The sequence below is a fragment of the Rhea americana genome, unplaced genomic scaffold (assembly GCF_003343005.1).
Source record: "Rhea americana isolate MKP2758 unplaced genomic scaffold, rheAme1 scaffold_200, whole genome shotgun sequence".
Lineage (NCBI taxonomy): Eukaryota > Metazoa > Chordata > Aves > Rheiformes > Rheidae > Rhea > Rhea americana.
This window is the reverse complement of record NW_028186151.1, coordinates 1314994-1329480: the sequence shown is the minus strand read 5'-3', so window position 1 is coordinate 1329480 and position 14487 is coordinate 1314994. Positions and strand designations below refer to the sequence as shown.

At 45.1% G+C, this 14487-nt stretch overlaps 1 protein-coding gene across 2 annotated transcripts; it reads left to right on the top strand.

Moving 5' to 3' along the window:
* The first annotated feature begins 3050 nt into the window (after positions 1 to 3050).
* On the top strand, positions 3051 to 13777 carry DBR1 (debranching RNA lariats 1). 2 transcript variants are annotated; one of them, XM_085303915.1, is made up of 8 exons: positions 3051 to 3284; positions 3364 to 3488; positions 3595 to 3675; positions 5215 to 5300; positions 6525 to 6749; positions 7629 to 7709; positions 9653 to 9798; positions 10283 to 13777. In XM_085303915.1, the coding sequence occupies exons 1-8, from the start codon at positions 3088 to 3090 to the stop codon at positions 10959 to 10961; spliced, it is 1620 nt and encodes a 539-aa protein (XP_085160041.1). In that variant the 5' UTR covers positions 3051 to 3087; the 3' UTR covers positions 10962 to 13777. The 2 variants fall into 2 exon arrangements, with proteins under 2 accessions (XP_085160041.1, XP_085160042.1); XM_085303916.1 differs by having other exon boundaries at positions 3069 to 3284; positions 3364 to 3459.
* Positions 13778 to 14487: the final 710 nt, after the last annotated feature.

Below are 14487 nucleotides of genomic sequence, written 5' to 3'. Positions count from 1 at the left end.
CGGTGCGAGGCGGCGGGCGGCCACGTCGCCGAGGTGTCCTGGGGCCATGTGGGGCTGGCAGGTCCCTCGCTGCGTCCCTGCGAGAGCCGTGCTCGGAGGGAGTGCGCCGAGTCCACCAGGATGTGGCGTCCTGGGTGGCGGGTTTTGTTCTGCCTCAGCTACTGGTGAAATCTGGCAACTAGGTTGCCTCGTCGGTTGGCTTCTGCAGGTTTGCAACCCTCGTGGCTCAAGGCGGTTAGTGTCCTGCAGCAAAACAGCGTGATGGGTGCCTCCAGGAGAAGGTAAAAAGAGGGAGGACAGCCAAAGCGCAACTAGAAGGGAAGGCAGCTGCTGTGCCACAGCAGCTAGGGCCAGAGCAGGCCTTGCATTGACAGAGGGTGTTTTGCACTGCAGGTTGTGTTTTTATGCTGCAATGATCAGACACAAAACTGGGGGAGGAGGCGCTCAGAGGCACAAAAGCATCGTTGCAGGTAAGGCTTATGACTCAAACTCTCAGCTGAACATACTTGATTCGTCTCTCACACTGCACATCTCCTCCTCCTTCACAAACACATGTATTTGCTCTCTCCCGCCACTTCTTCTTTCTATCTCTCTTTTCAGCCACTCCATCTCACCCCAAAAGTTGGCTCCAGGTGCCTCCCACTGGCTCCATTCTGCTGTTCCTCTTCATTTTAGTGTATCCTTGGGAGCTGGGAAGCACTTGGCAGGAAAAGTGACCAAAAGCATCTGTCATTCCATTTCCAGAGGTGAGGGAAACAACCCAGTCGTCCTCAGCGAGGATGCCTTTCATTCTTCTTCATTCCCCTGGAGAGAAAAGCTGAATTACTTACATGGCCACATTACCACAGTCAGCTCAGGAAAGAAACATTACTGATCAGTGTGGTCAGGCAACAGCCAAAAGGCCAAATACCTCCCACCAGAACAATCCACTGATCCAAGCCTGTTTCTTGAGACTCTCCCTTTGTGGCCTCACGATTGCTTCCCCTGTTGTGAAGGATAGGACATGCATTCAGTCACTTCAGAGAAGTGCAGGTCCCCTGTTGTAAGACTGCACATCCAGTCAGGCGCTCAGACATGCGCAAGCACATCAGAGCAAGGGACTGGGAACTGCAGAGCCCAATTAACAACCAAATGCATTAGTCACATGCTGGAAGACAGCTGCACATCGGTCACGTCACAGACCAGAGCTGCCTCCACAGGGTCTGACTTTAGTGGAAAGTGGTCTGACTGCTGTGGAAAGTTCAGAGCAGATTTGTTCAGTGATCACCCGCAGTTAAATTAGGGATGCATAATAAACAGCGTACAAATATTAAAATGCTGCAACATAAAGAAAATACAGAGGCTCACTTGTGCACCGGTTGGGATAAGTGGCACATGGGGTATGCGAAACAAGCCCAAGCTGAAAGCTTGAGATTTACAATTACAGTATAAGCATACCTTGCCTGACTCTGGGGAATCTGCCTGACAAAGTTGGCTAAACAGGGAGACGAAGGGCTGTCTCAGGAAAGGAAAAGCGAAGGTCTGGCCTGCTGGAAGAAGTGGAGCTGGGAGGCAGCTGCTGGCAATCTTGGAAAGCCACCCAAGATGGCCAGAAGGTAGGATGGGATCTTCTAGAGATTCACGGGCCTCTCTGTCTCCCATCCTGACCCCTCTAGGAAGTCTGAGGCATGGCAACTGCAAGGGGCAGCTGTGTTTTCCAAAAGACGCTGGAAGGCCTTCCCAGGAGATGATTTGGCAAACTGAATTCTCACAACATTCTCAGGTATGTGTCAGCAAAGTTAGCAGAAGAGCTAACTTTTCCTAAGACTACTTCTGTGTGACTTTTTACTCCAAAGACCTGTGGGGATCTAAAGCTAGGGGAACTTTTTGCTTGACTTCAGCTGGGCTTGGATGAAAGCCCCAAGAAATACACAGTAATCCAATGTTGTGAAATTATGAAATACTTACAGAACACTCATATTTTCTTAGTATCAAAAGAGAAGCCATTGTTCAATGCCTGCTACTGTAGGGGAACAGGAATGCCTGCTTAGTTCCATGATTACAGGGTAAGTAGTAGCAAGTTAATGTTTAACTATGTTGTAATTCTGTTCAATCCCTCAAGACTGTTAAAAAAAAAACAGTGGAAAAAGTCTGGAGTGGTTTTATTATATGACACACAAATACCATCCTATGATCCAGTTTGCCGCCCCTGAAAATGAGGAAATTGGTACTCTGCAGAACAGGGAGTCTGACGTCCTGTAAGTAAAAGGACAGAGGTCCAGTTTCCCACTGTGTCCTGTATGCCATTGTACTGGTAAAACCATGAGCTATTTCTGTCCTTGCTTTTTAGGAAGGTATAAGAAAGCAGTATTTGAAATGTAAAATGTATGTGTAAAATGTGAAATGTAGAAACATGCCTACATGATGCTGAACTGGTGGGACAAAAGTATTGCAGAATTGGTATGTCTTTTGCAAAGCCATAGCCACTCTTTTATTGGCATAAAATACGCACAGCTACTACTCTTTCTGCACCGCCACAACCGCTCCGCTACGGCTTCGTTTGCAGCCTTTGTGCCACACAACGAGAAACGAGTAAAGCTGTTGTGGCTTCCTTGCCGAGGCCGCGAAGCGTGCAGAAGAGGCCTGGTCTGTACTGTGCTCGCCCTGGCTGCACCCGCGGACACAGGCACCTCGTGGCCTCTGTGGTGTGTGGGGATTGCGCAGGATCCCGTTACGCAGTTTGCATCCCCTCTGCTGGGCCCCACTGCCCGGGACATCAAAACGTCCAGAACTCTGCGGCCTATGTAGAGACGGACTTTTAGTTAGGGACCGTGGTGCTACCCCTGTGCTGGTGCCGAACCGGCGCCGCGGCAGCAGCACCTTGGTGCTGAGCGCCGTGACCCGCCCCCGCGGGGGCTCGGCGCAGAGCGCGCCGCGGGCCGCTGGCGCCGCCAGCCCGTGCAGCTCCGGCTGCGCGCGCCGCGGGCCCGCGCTCACCCTACCGGCGCCACCCCCGCGGGCCGTAGCGCGCCTGCGCTTGCGCGGGTGCGGCGGGGCGCGGCGCCGACGCGAAAGGCGCGCGCGGCGCCTGCGCGCGGCGGAGCGGCCATGAAGGTGGCGGTGGCCGGCTGCTGCCATGGCGCCCTGGACAAGATGTACGAGACGCTGGAACTGTTGCAGCGGCGGCACAACGTGCGGCCCGACTTGCTGCTCTGCTGCGGCGACTTCCAGGCCGTGCGCAACGAGGCGGACCTGCGCTGCATGGCCGTGCCCGCCAAATACCGCCACATGCAGACCTTCCACCGGTGAGCGCCGCCCCGCCGCGGCCGGTCCCGCCGCGGCCCGGCCCGGCCCGGTCCTTACAGTGGTGTCGTGTCCCCGCAGGTACTACTCCGGTGAGAGGAAGGCCCCGGTGCTCACCATCTTCATCGGCGGCAACCACGAGGCGTCCAACCACCTGCAGGAGCTGCCGTACGGCGGGTGGGTGGCGCCCAACATCTACTACCTCGGTAGGGCTCGGCTGCCGGCTCTCGCCGCGCCGGCCGCGGGTATTCCGACCCTGGCCCCGGCATGGCTCGGCCCCCGCCGTGACGAGCCGCCCTCCGTCTCCCCTAGGTTACGCGGGCGTGGTGCGGTTCCGCGGCGTGAGGATCGGCGGCATCTCGGGCATCTTCAAGTCTCACGACTACCGGAAAGGTGCGGCGGGGAGGCCGCGGGAGGGGCTCTCGGCCGCGGTGGGAGGCTCTGGCTCCTTCTCTCGTATCTCGGGCACTGGCTCTTGACGCTGGAAACCTCCCTTGGCTTTACATGTGGATTTCTGTGGCTTTCTGGAGGTGGCAGGCGTTACAGTAGTTGCCTGCCAACCACAGCAGGAAGCGATTGTGCCATTTGAATGTTATACTTGGGATGGTCTTTGTTCTTCCTTGGCAGTGTCCTTTTTAGCATCTAATGCAAGTCTGTTTAACTTTTTCTGCATAAAACATGCAACTTCAGTGTGGTATCTACAAATGTGCTATCCTGAGATGAGATTTAGTGTCAGATTGTTTCCCCCAGATATGTGTAGGTGTGTTCAAGAACCCTCCCTTGAAGGATCTCCCTGGGTGGTCAGAGGTCTGATCACAAATGTTAGCTGGTGTCAGCAAATAGCAGAAGATAGATTTGTCTTTCTGATCTCAACATATGGCATAATGTTTTATTATTTGTGATTACTGTATAGTGATGCTGTCTTTCCTAAGATACTGTTTCAGAGAAACTTTGCAGGTGCTTTCATGCTGCAAAGTAATGAACTAGTTTTCTGAAACACTTGATGATTCTATTTAATACATTAATGCGAATTACATTTGTCATCATCAAGTAGGCATCTTGCTGACCTGAATGTAACTCATGGGATATGATCATGAGACTTTTTCATGATAGTGCTAGCTATGAAAGATGTAATCTTGCTGTTCATCCTTAAGAGTATGTAGGAGCTCTGCCAGACATTCGATTTTCTTGTATCAAGACAAACTTGTGGACTAGATCCCCCTTGGTAAGGGAGCATGTTTGCCCTTCTAGAGTCTGTATTGCCTGTGGACAGTTCCAGGCATGACATTTTAAGCTGCTGCTGAATCTGGCAAGCTGTGCTTTCATGTTTGGTCCTTGAAGAAACACATGAAATCATTGCATCAGTAACCTGAGTTTGGGAGTCAGATCTCATGCAGCGCCTCATGATCTTTTAGCTTGTACTTCTTCCAAATAAAATGCTGTGGCCTGACTATGTTTTGGCCATTGATCCCTCATATAGGGGGAAGCACCGTGCTTTCTCCAAGATAATGTCAGTCTTTTGCTTGTTCTTGTATGTTATTTGGCTGTGCCAGCATTTTTGGATGTGTGGCCCTGTGAACTGGCTCAAATAATAGATACCTATGTTGCATGGCCGTGCAGTGATCAGCTCTCTATGTGATGGCACATGGCTGTGCTGGCGTACCTGTGAAGGTAAGGGATATGGCGAAGTAATGAAGGGTGTTATCTTGCCTGAGTGGTGCAAAGCCTCCTTCAGGAATAAAGCACTCTACTTTTCTGAAGCAAGGATCTTCAGCAGAAAGACTTATGGGTTTCAAGTGTTGGAGTCAAACTCCCATTTTCTTGTTTCAGAAACTGGATTACTGTATACTGTATATTTGTATGACCTCAAGAACCAGCAGTGTTAGGAGGGAACTGTGGATGCAGGTGACTATTCTTTCTTAAATGTTTCAGGCCACTTTGAATGTCCACCATACAACCAGCAAACAATAAGAAGTGCTTACCATGTAAGGAACATTGAAGTCTTCAAACTCAAGCAGGTTAGTGATTTTTTTTCTTTGAAAAATGATATATAATAATGATTTTCATTAATTTAGAAACAAGATGTTAAAGCTGTTCTGAACAGTATACTATTAAATAGCTGAGATTTCTCTTCAACATTTGCTAATTTTGACAGACCCATTTATGTGAACTGTGATTCTGCAGTTGTTCCTGTTCCAATGCTTTGCTTAGTAGTACAAATTTGATCTGAGTCAGGCACAGGAATGAGGTATTTTGTTTCAAATGGAATAAAATTAACAGCATGAAAAGTACCCCAGGTATATGCATTTGTTCTAAGTTTCTATTATATGTAGGAAGAAGGGTACTATCTTGTCTAACATAAAGCCTGGTTGATACAAAGTTAACCAAAATATGCAGGAGTTGAACCAGCAGCATGAGCAGATGCCAAATTCCTGTGGTTAAAGTATTTTTGACCCAGGGCTAGGAGCCCAAAGGCCAGATTAGCTTTATGGTTGAGACATGGACTACTCCCTGCTCTGTCACAACAGACTACTCTGTTTGGCTGAGATTGTAGTGTGAATGCATGGTTTTATAAGCGTCTTGTGAAGGATTATTCAGGTTGCAATTGTACACTGAAGTGTTCACTAGAGACGATTGCTGAAGATGGATGAAGGTTTGCTGTTTTTTGTGAAGAGGTTGATGCATTTTCCTGTGAATTTCATATCAGTTGGACTTGGGTTTCTATTAGAGATGAGGTCTGATACAGCTGACGAAAATATGCTGAATGTTGAACCAAGGTGTACTTGGTTCATTGAGACTGCTGCCTCCTTTGAGGAGGAACATCATGTGTGGCCATTTTCCCTTTAAACAAATCTCTTAAATTTCCTGAGGAAGATGATGACTTTAGTGCGGAGAGAACTTTGTCCACAGCTGTAGTTTCAAGCATGTATTCTGAATGTCTAACACTTATAAGGGATATCAGAACATCACTGTAAGGCAATGTATGTAAAGCACAACTGACTGTCTTGAGAAAGTGTTGCACAAACAGTGGGGACTAGAGTCCTTTAACTTCAAAGACCATTTGGAAGATTGTGCTTACTGGTATAACTTCATCGCTTTAAAAAGCGAGGCTCTTAGTCACTTTTATCTGATCTGAGACAGAACACCCGCTTGTTACACAAGTGCCATTTTGTGCTGTGTAAATTTGAAACTTGGTCTAAATATGTGTTTTATTTATTCTGTATGCATCTTTGGCTCACTAGCTAAAGCGTCCAATGGATATATTTATGTCGCATGATTGGCCAAGAAGCATATATCACTATGGGAACAAGAAACAGCTTCTTAAAATGAAATCCTTCTTCCGTCAAGAAGTGGAGAGCAACACACTAGGAAGCCCTGCTGCTTCAGAGCTTCTGCAGTATCTGAAACCCTCTTACTGGTTTTCAGCACATCTTCATGTTAAATTTGCAGCTTTCATGCAACACCAGGTAAAGAAAGAATCAAGAAAGTATGTGTCCCGAGCGCACTTAGGAGTTCTAATGCAGGTAGTCATGTCTGGAAAAAACAACTGTTCTTAATGTTTTCACTCAGTTACTAAAGCTCAGCTGCTAAGCCCTAAAACATTAAGTAGTCCTAAGACTACTAGCTTATGCAAGTAAAACAGATGTTTTGAATTGATGGTGTGACTATTTCATCTTCATGGACAGCATGAAAAAGCTAACCACTGAACTTGAAACTTCCTGATTTTTTTTTTTAAATGTACAGTAAACTTTCCCTTTTAATCACTCTATTGGGAAAGGAGACAACTTTGAAATAAAGTGATAGAGAAAGGCAGCAAGTGACTCAGAAGAAGACAGTGGGTTAAATGGAATGGGAGGGTGCCTGAAGTAAGGCTTGGCAGATGAAGTTCTTCAGGCTGCTGAGATGAAGCCAAAAGCCCCCATAGGTTGAGACTTTTTTTGGCTGATTTAAGTTGTTCCTGAAAGTTGTGTCACTTGCTGTTCCTATTTGCAAGCTATTTGCTTGTTAAACTGTAACTCTAGACCTTCCTGACTCAACAAGTCTGTTTCTAATTTTGTTAAAGCTTTTCTTTCAGCATCAAGGTTAAGTATGCTCAGCTGCCTTGGCTGAGGGAGACCTGTGGCTCTTGCTTTATCTTATTAACATCTACATCCAATTTCCTCTTTGAATTCTGCTGAAGTCTGTTTCTCTTTATCCCTCCATCTCTCTGTTATATCCATAATGTTTCTCTATTTCAGAAACTCTTCTTCTGTCTTAATTATGCCTTTAAATCTTTCTACATAACTTGATTAAAATGGTCCTATTTCAATAAATATTAATAACAATGTTAACTGCTTGTTTCCTAGACAGCCTCCAAAGAAGAGCTACCAAAAGCAACAAAGTTTCTGGCTCTGGATAAGTGTCTGCCTCACAGAGACTTTCTGCAGGTGATGACCATGTACAGTGGGTTTTTACTTTTGAAGTACTTTACTTGCCTGGATTGCAGAAAGTGTGCTGAGATACAAGTTGAGGAATGGTTCTGATAAATGGGGTATTTGGAAAGAAACTAGGACTGGTGCACATGTGCAATGGTTTTTGTGTAATATTGCCTTGAACCAAGCAGACCATAGGCCCTAGCATGCAGGCGTGGTGTTTGCTTATTCCTACCATCTTTTTTTGCCTTACAACAAGTAGTTGACCTAACTGGAGAAGTAGCTGGGCTTTATCTTGAAGTGAATCTCCTCTCATGCACTTTTGACAAATGTCAAATATAAGAAGAAAGTGTCTTGAGGCTATTCTGCTTCTTTTCTTTACCAGTTTGGGTCAGAGAGGGATCTGGAGAGATGAGTTCAGATAGGTTGAGTACTGTAACTTGCTTTCAGTGCTATGGATTCCAGCAGGAATTGAAGAAACTTCCTAGAAGCATGGCTATACTTCCTTGTTTGGAGTGTATCTTGGCTAGGAAGGGCAGCAGCTAGATCTAGTTTATGGGGATTTTTAATGGGAAGTGTCAAATGGAGTATCCTTATGGTATCTTTGCTGATGAAGAATAATTCATAGGTCAATCTGTAGGGACTGAGAGATGGGTGAAATTTCACCTAGACAAGGTCAGGGTGAGACCCCTTGGGAGCACTGCACAGTTCTCATTAACTGTTTTTAAGAGACCAGCTTTCAAGCTTGAGGTGGTATAGGGAAGGGATATCTGCTCAGAGGGAAGAGCCTTTCTATTGCAGGTGCCTGAAGGCCATTACTTGTTTAGGTTTCACTTATGGGAAGCATCAAGCCTTCAGCATGCAAAGGGGAAGAGAATCTGTACAAGTAGAGGACTAGAATGGATGAATAAGATAAGTTGCGAATGAGGTTTTAGCCTGGAGGTTACACAAAGGTCCTAATCAGTAAAGAATATTGTTTGGAAACAGTAAAGTGGCAAAGTTTTTCCCGCAGCCCAGTCCATTAGCTCAAACAATGCCTGTGGTGGCAAGGTTTGCATTCAACAACCCATAAACTCCCAGGCAGTTTTATGCTCCTGCCTTCTGAGGGTGAAATTAGTATGGATTATGGTAACCCCAAAACATAGGTCAGTTTATCTACAGCTTTTTGTCTCGGTATTGAAAGATTGACACCAGCAGTGATTCAAAAATATCTTACTGTTGATGCCTGGCCTTTGAGATGTGCCAGTTGTATACCAGCTGTGCCTTTGCTTCAAGGTTAGGCTATTTGAATGCGCTCTGTGCAAGGCTATGTCACAAACGTGAACCAAGGCTACAACTGGCATAGGAGACAACTTGCCAAGAGCAGAGCAATGTTGATGTGCATGGCCTGCATGTGCTGCCTGCACTCACATCTGTAAAGCTGCTTAAATTAACTTCCTTTGCTTTGAGAGGGAGCTGCCTACAGCATATTCTTCAAAGACAGTTGAGCATTTTAGTAGTCTTCCCATAAAGTAGCTTTTTTTTTTTTTTTTTTTTTTTTTTTTTTTTGTCAACTTAAAAGAAAGATGATTCATTACCTGTTCTTGGGATGTGTAGTAGGATCCATTTGCCCTAGATGTCGTTGGAGTTGGGAGAGAGTCTGAGGGTAGGCTTTTGCTATGAAAATATATGCTGGGGTGCTAGTCTGCATTTAAATTCCTATAGCAAATCTGGCCTGGAGGATTGCTGCCTGCCTGCCTTCCTTCCACCAGCCTGGTGATCCAACTGTGTGCAGCTCTGGCTTAAACTGTCTGGGACAATTTTAAACCTACTTTAAAAGGTTGAATTGGTTTACAGATCACTTAAAATCAGAGCTGACTAGCTCAGTTGTGGCTAATCTGAATAGATTTGAAGTAACACTTCTAACTTTATTTCTGTCGAGAAATAATTCATCTGTTTTGCCATTTTTCTTCTTAAAGATAATAGACATAGAACATGATCCTAATGCAAGTGAGTCCCTGGAATATGATGCTGAGTGGATTGCAGTCCTCAAGGCTACCAACAGTCTTGTTAATGTGACTCAGAGTTCATGGAATATGCCTGAAAATAATGGCCTCCATGCAAAGTAAGTAGCAGACGAAGTAGAGAGTGGAGTGTGCTTTTTCTTGAACTGGAAATATGCTTATCTTATATTTGTCTGTTCTGCAGCCTGTTTTTCAGGACTATACAAATGCCTTCGAAAACAAAGGGGCTGGTGACGAGCTGTGCTCTGGAGAATAAAATTTCTTTACTGCTCTGTATGGGCAGTTACTTTTTTTTTTTTTAATCTTGGATATGACCATTGCGGGGGGTCGCTTATGATCTTGAAAATTTGGCTGGATTCCTAGATTAGGATAGTAAATGCTTATTGGGTGTGCGACATAATATACAAATCCTTGAGGGAGAGGGTAATGTCAGTATTAACCAAAGGTAATATATGTTTCTGAAGAAGCATTTGAGGAGTCTGGTATCTGTGGTTAGATGAATTAATTATTTTAAGAGTTTTCTTTGCAGTAGGAACAGAAAATACTCACCAGCTGCGCTTGTGGTAACTTTATACACTTATTTAGGTGGGATTACAGTGTTACAGAAGAAGCCATCAAAGAAGTGTTAGAAGAGCTGAATCATAACCTCAAAATTCCCTGTAACTTCACATTGACAGCTGCTTGTTATGATCCCAGCAAGCCCCAAAAACACATAGAACCAGTTCATACCATCAATCCACAGACCACTGAATTTTGTGCCCTGTTTGGCCTCACTGACATCAATGACAAGATCCAGCAAGCTAAAGAAGAGGACTCAGTACGTGGAGAATATGAAGAGGAGGAGGAGGAAGAGGAGATGGACAGTGCTGGGTCAGCAGAGGAACCCAGTGAATATAATACAGATAATTCTGGGCTTTCATCCATTAACCCAGATGAAATAATGCTGGATGAAGAAGGTGGTGATGAGGACTTGAGTACGTGTTCTGTAGATCCTTCCCCTGATCATCCTCCTGACTTCTCTGCAAGTTTTTCTGACATCAGAATCATGCCAGATTCCATGGTGGTATCATCGGATGATGCTATGGACTCCAATAACGAGGAACTGGAGAAATCTGGGGCGAGTAAGCAGACTGAAGAGAAGAGCTTGAATGAAAGATCTTTAAAGCGCATTGGTTGTAATGAAAATGGGAACAGTGGCATGAAAAAAATTAAGAGAAGGAATCAAGCTATCTATGCTGCAGAGGATGAAGATAAAACAGAATAATTCATATGATGAATAACTTAAGTTCTCTCCCTACCCTTTTATAGGAAGGTGGTGAGAGCTGTAGTGAACTTCTTATGATTTTAAGAGTATTTTATCTTAATCACATTACTTTAAGCTGCAATGAGCTGTATGTACCTCTCACAAGGAGGAATACCTAGCTGGATGAAACATCTAAGCCAGAAGCAAACTTTTCCAACAAAGTACCTTGTCAAAGGGTTTAAAGCTTGTGTATAATCAGTTGATTTTGCTTCTGTTCTTGGTTATTGGTGTACACTGCTACTTCTGCTATCCAATATTTATCATGCTGCTTTAACAAGAAGAAAACTTTTAAACTGTAAGTCAAGTTGAAAGTGAGAGGATGTCTAACTTACGAGACTGAATAGTCTGATTTTATTGCCTTTGTTTTTGTTTTACACCAAAATTTTAATACAAAGTTAGCGTAAGCAATGACTCTGAACTAAATTTAGAGGTAGCGTTATTGGGATGATAAAATGGCAGTAGAAGAAGAGTGAAGATTTTTTTTTTGTCTCTGGAGCTGGTGATATTCCATATGATTAGTAAGTATTTCTATGGCATAAATGACAGTGTATATCCAATATTGGCTTTTAATTATAGTTCTGATAGAAAGCCCAACCTCTTAATTCCAAGCATGACAGTTTAATTAGGAACATGGAAGAGAGCATCTCTTAAACTCACTTGTGTGCTGTTTCTCAAAACTTTAGAAACATCTCTCAGAACTAAAATGTAACTAGTTAGGATGAACAGCTTCTTACATGTGAACACCATCGTTGTCTCAGTCCTTACTAAGCAGGGCAATGTTCCATCTTCATATGAAAGGATTGACGTTTATAAATTGCTCGAGACAGCAATGGATACCATAAGCCTGGGGTTTGACTTAATGCTTCTTTTCTCTAGTGTGTAATTTGCCTAATTATTTTAATTTGGTCTGGAGTCTTCCAAAGCATCTTCATAAACTTCAGCTGAGGATAACAGGAGCTGCCAGGAAACTGGTCTTCTCTGAAGCAGGTTCTTTTTTTTTTTTAAACTATTTTTGCCCCAAAATACTAGCAAGCAAATTGCACTCCTTTGGGCCTAAAAGGCTGTTAAGATGATAAAACTTACTGAATCATGAAAATGCCAAGGTTTTCAGGAACTATAGCAAATAAGTCATAATACTTACTAGCCTTACAGCCAAGTTCAGCGTGCAGTTTGTACTGTGCTTTCTAGGAGTCTGGACAGAGCAGGACTTCCTCATGACTGTGTTGCCAGGTATGCTTTTGAGACCAGAAGTACCTCCCATGTTCTTCCACTCCTCTAAAGCCTAGGCACTGTGGAGAAGAAAGCGTCTTTATTGGAACACGGATTTGGACAAGGAACTAAGTGTCGTGGGTTGGTGAGACTGAGCTATAGCAGGGAAAATATTAGAACTTTTCTGGGTCAAAATGAGTTTCAGATTGTGGCATTCATCTTGCCTCTGTTTCTCTCTGGTCAGCACTTTACTATGAAACCTAAATGCATGTAAGTATTCAAAAGCTAGGAAATGCCAAAATTAAAGTTCTCCACAGTCTTGATCACCAGCTTTAGCTGTATGAGTTGATGCTATTAGCATCCCTTTTTTTTTTTCTTTCCCTAGAAAATCCTGTATTGTGTATTAAATGATTACCTGGGCATTGCTAATGCTCCTCGTGTATCTCTTTATACCTGCTCATCTGTCAGAACGCTCACTGAAGAGTTGTAAGAAGTGATGTAAAAAAAAATGGAAGTTTAGTATAACCCTCAGTTTATTTAAAATAGCTATGAACTGTCAGCTGGATTACTGAAGATAGCTGACCTTTATAAGTCCTGGATCTGTTGCTAAGATCTTAATTATGCCTATGTTTCAGCTGCTCTGAAGACTATAAAGGAAGTACTTTTTCTTTGCACCCTCAGAAAGATGAAATTTTAAGTGTAAATTCTGAACGGTATGAATCTGGAAGATGTTGCTTATATTTGATAGATTTTAGTTTGATTCTGTATGATTTTAAAGTAAATGTCTTTGATAAATGTACTTTGGCTTTCTAGAAAGCAGAAGGCTTTGCTGAGGTAGAATACTGATTTTTAAATCTTTAAGGATTTTTTTTCCCTTTCTTTTAATGAAGTATTTCAGCACCCACTGAGCAGGGTGCAGATGGTCAATATACTTACCACAAAAAATGTTTGAGTACAACCCCTGTCTGATCTGTATAGAGTTACTGTGCTCTTTCTTCCAGTTACTTGCATCCTCTTTGCAATTTAAAGCATCCGTCTCTACTGTGCTCTCATCCATTATGGATTTTCCCTGTCAGCAGCATTCTCTGCTGCAAGTAGAATTCAGTTGTGGTGCTGAATTTGAAGCTTCTCCAATAAAGATAACTAAATATTCCAAGAAGTGTGTAAAAGAGTAGGAAAGGCTGATAAAGTTTAATCGGCTTTAAGATCCAGATCCCTTAGCCCTCTTTAAAACTTTTTTAAAGTCTTTAAGATTATCTGACTTCTTTAATTTTAGTGAGAAATACCTAGAAAATGTTTGTCGGACTGTGGTACAGTTTATAAACACATTGTTCAGTATAGGAGCCTGCGTTTGCTTTGAGAACTTTTTCAGTGTTATCTGTAAAGCGCTTGAGAAAAGTATTCCCTTGTTTCATTCCAGGCTAACACAGGTATTTTGGTCAAAGCATGTTGTATTAATCTACTCAAAGAACAAACTTTAAAAAAAGGGATATAACTTTTTTTTTTCTTGGAGTATTTTTCAAATTAAAGCAACTATCAGCTGCTATTAAAGTTAACTTGTGAAAGCATCTTAAAACGTTTATTGTGCTTCCCTCTTAGCCTCTGCCCTCTCTCTGCTAACAGCTGGCAAACGGGTGTTTAGCAGCTCCCTTACAAGAGCAAAAACGAAGAGTGAAGTGACCGCTGGGTTGTGCTGTTTTACCTTCCCCTCACCCCCCCCTTTAAAGCGCTGCTCGGGGAAGGGGAGTGACGGAATTCGCATCCCCGCGTCCCCAGGAGCGCCCTCAGCTCCCGAGGGTGGCGCTCGGCTCAGGCTGACGCGGGCTGCCGCTGCCGCCTGGGCCCCAGCGCCAGGCCGGCGGCGCCGTGCCGCGGAGAGCGGCCCGAGCAGCAGCGCAGCGGCCCGCCCAGAAGCAGGCGCCAGATCTGGGACAACACTGCAGTGCCCTCGCCTGCGTTACCGCGCCACGCTCGGGCCCCCCAGCCCGCCGCCCCGTCCGGCCGTTAACGGCCGCTGCCGGCCTCGCCCAGCTGCTAGCGGCGCCCCGCCACGCGCGGAACCGCGCACGCGCACCTTGCCCCCTGGCTCCGGGCCGCCGCGGGCGGTGACAGGCGCATGCGCGCCGCAGCGGGCGGGGGCGGGGGAGGAAGGCGTCCGTCCTGCGGGTGCCCGCGGCGCGGCGGCGCATGCGCGACGGCGCGTTCTCGCAGAAGGTAGCGGGGTTTCGGCATCGGCCGATTCGCGGGGCGCGAGGCCGCGGCGCCCCGCCCCCTCGCC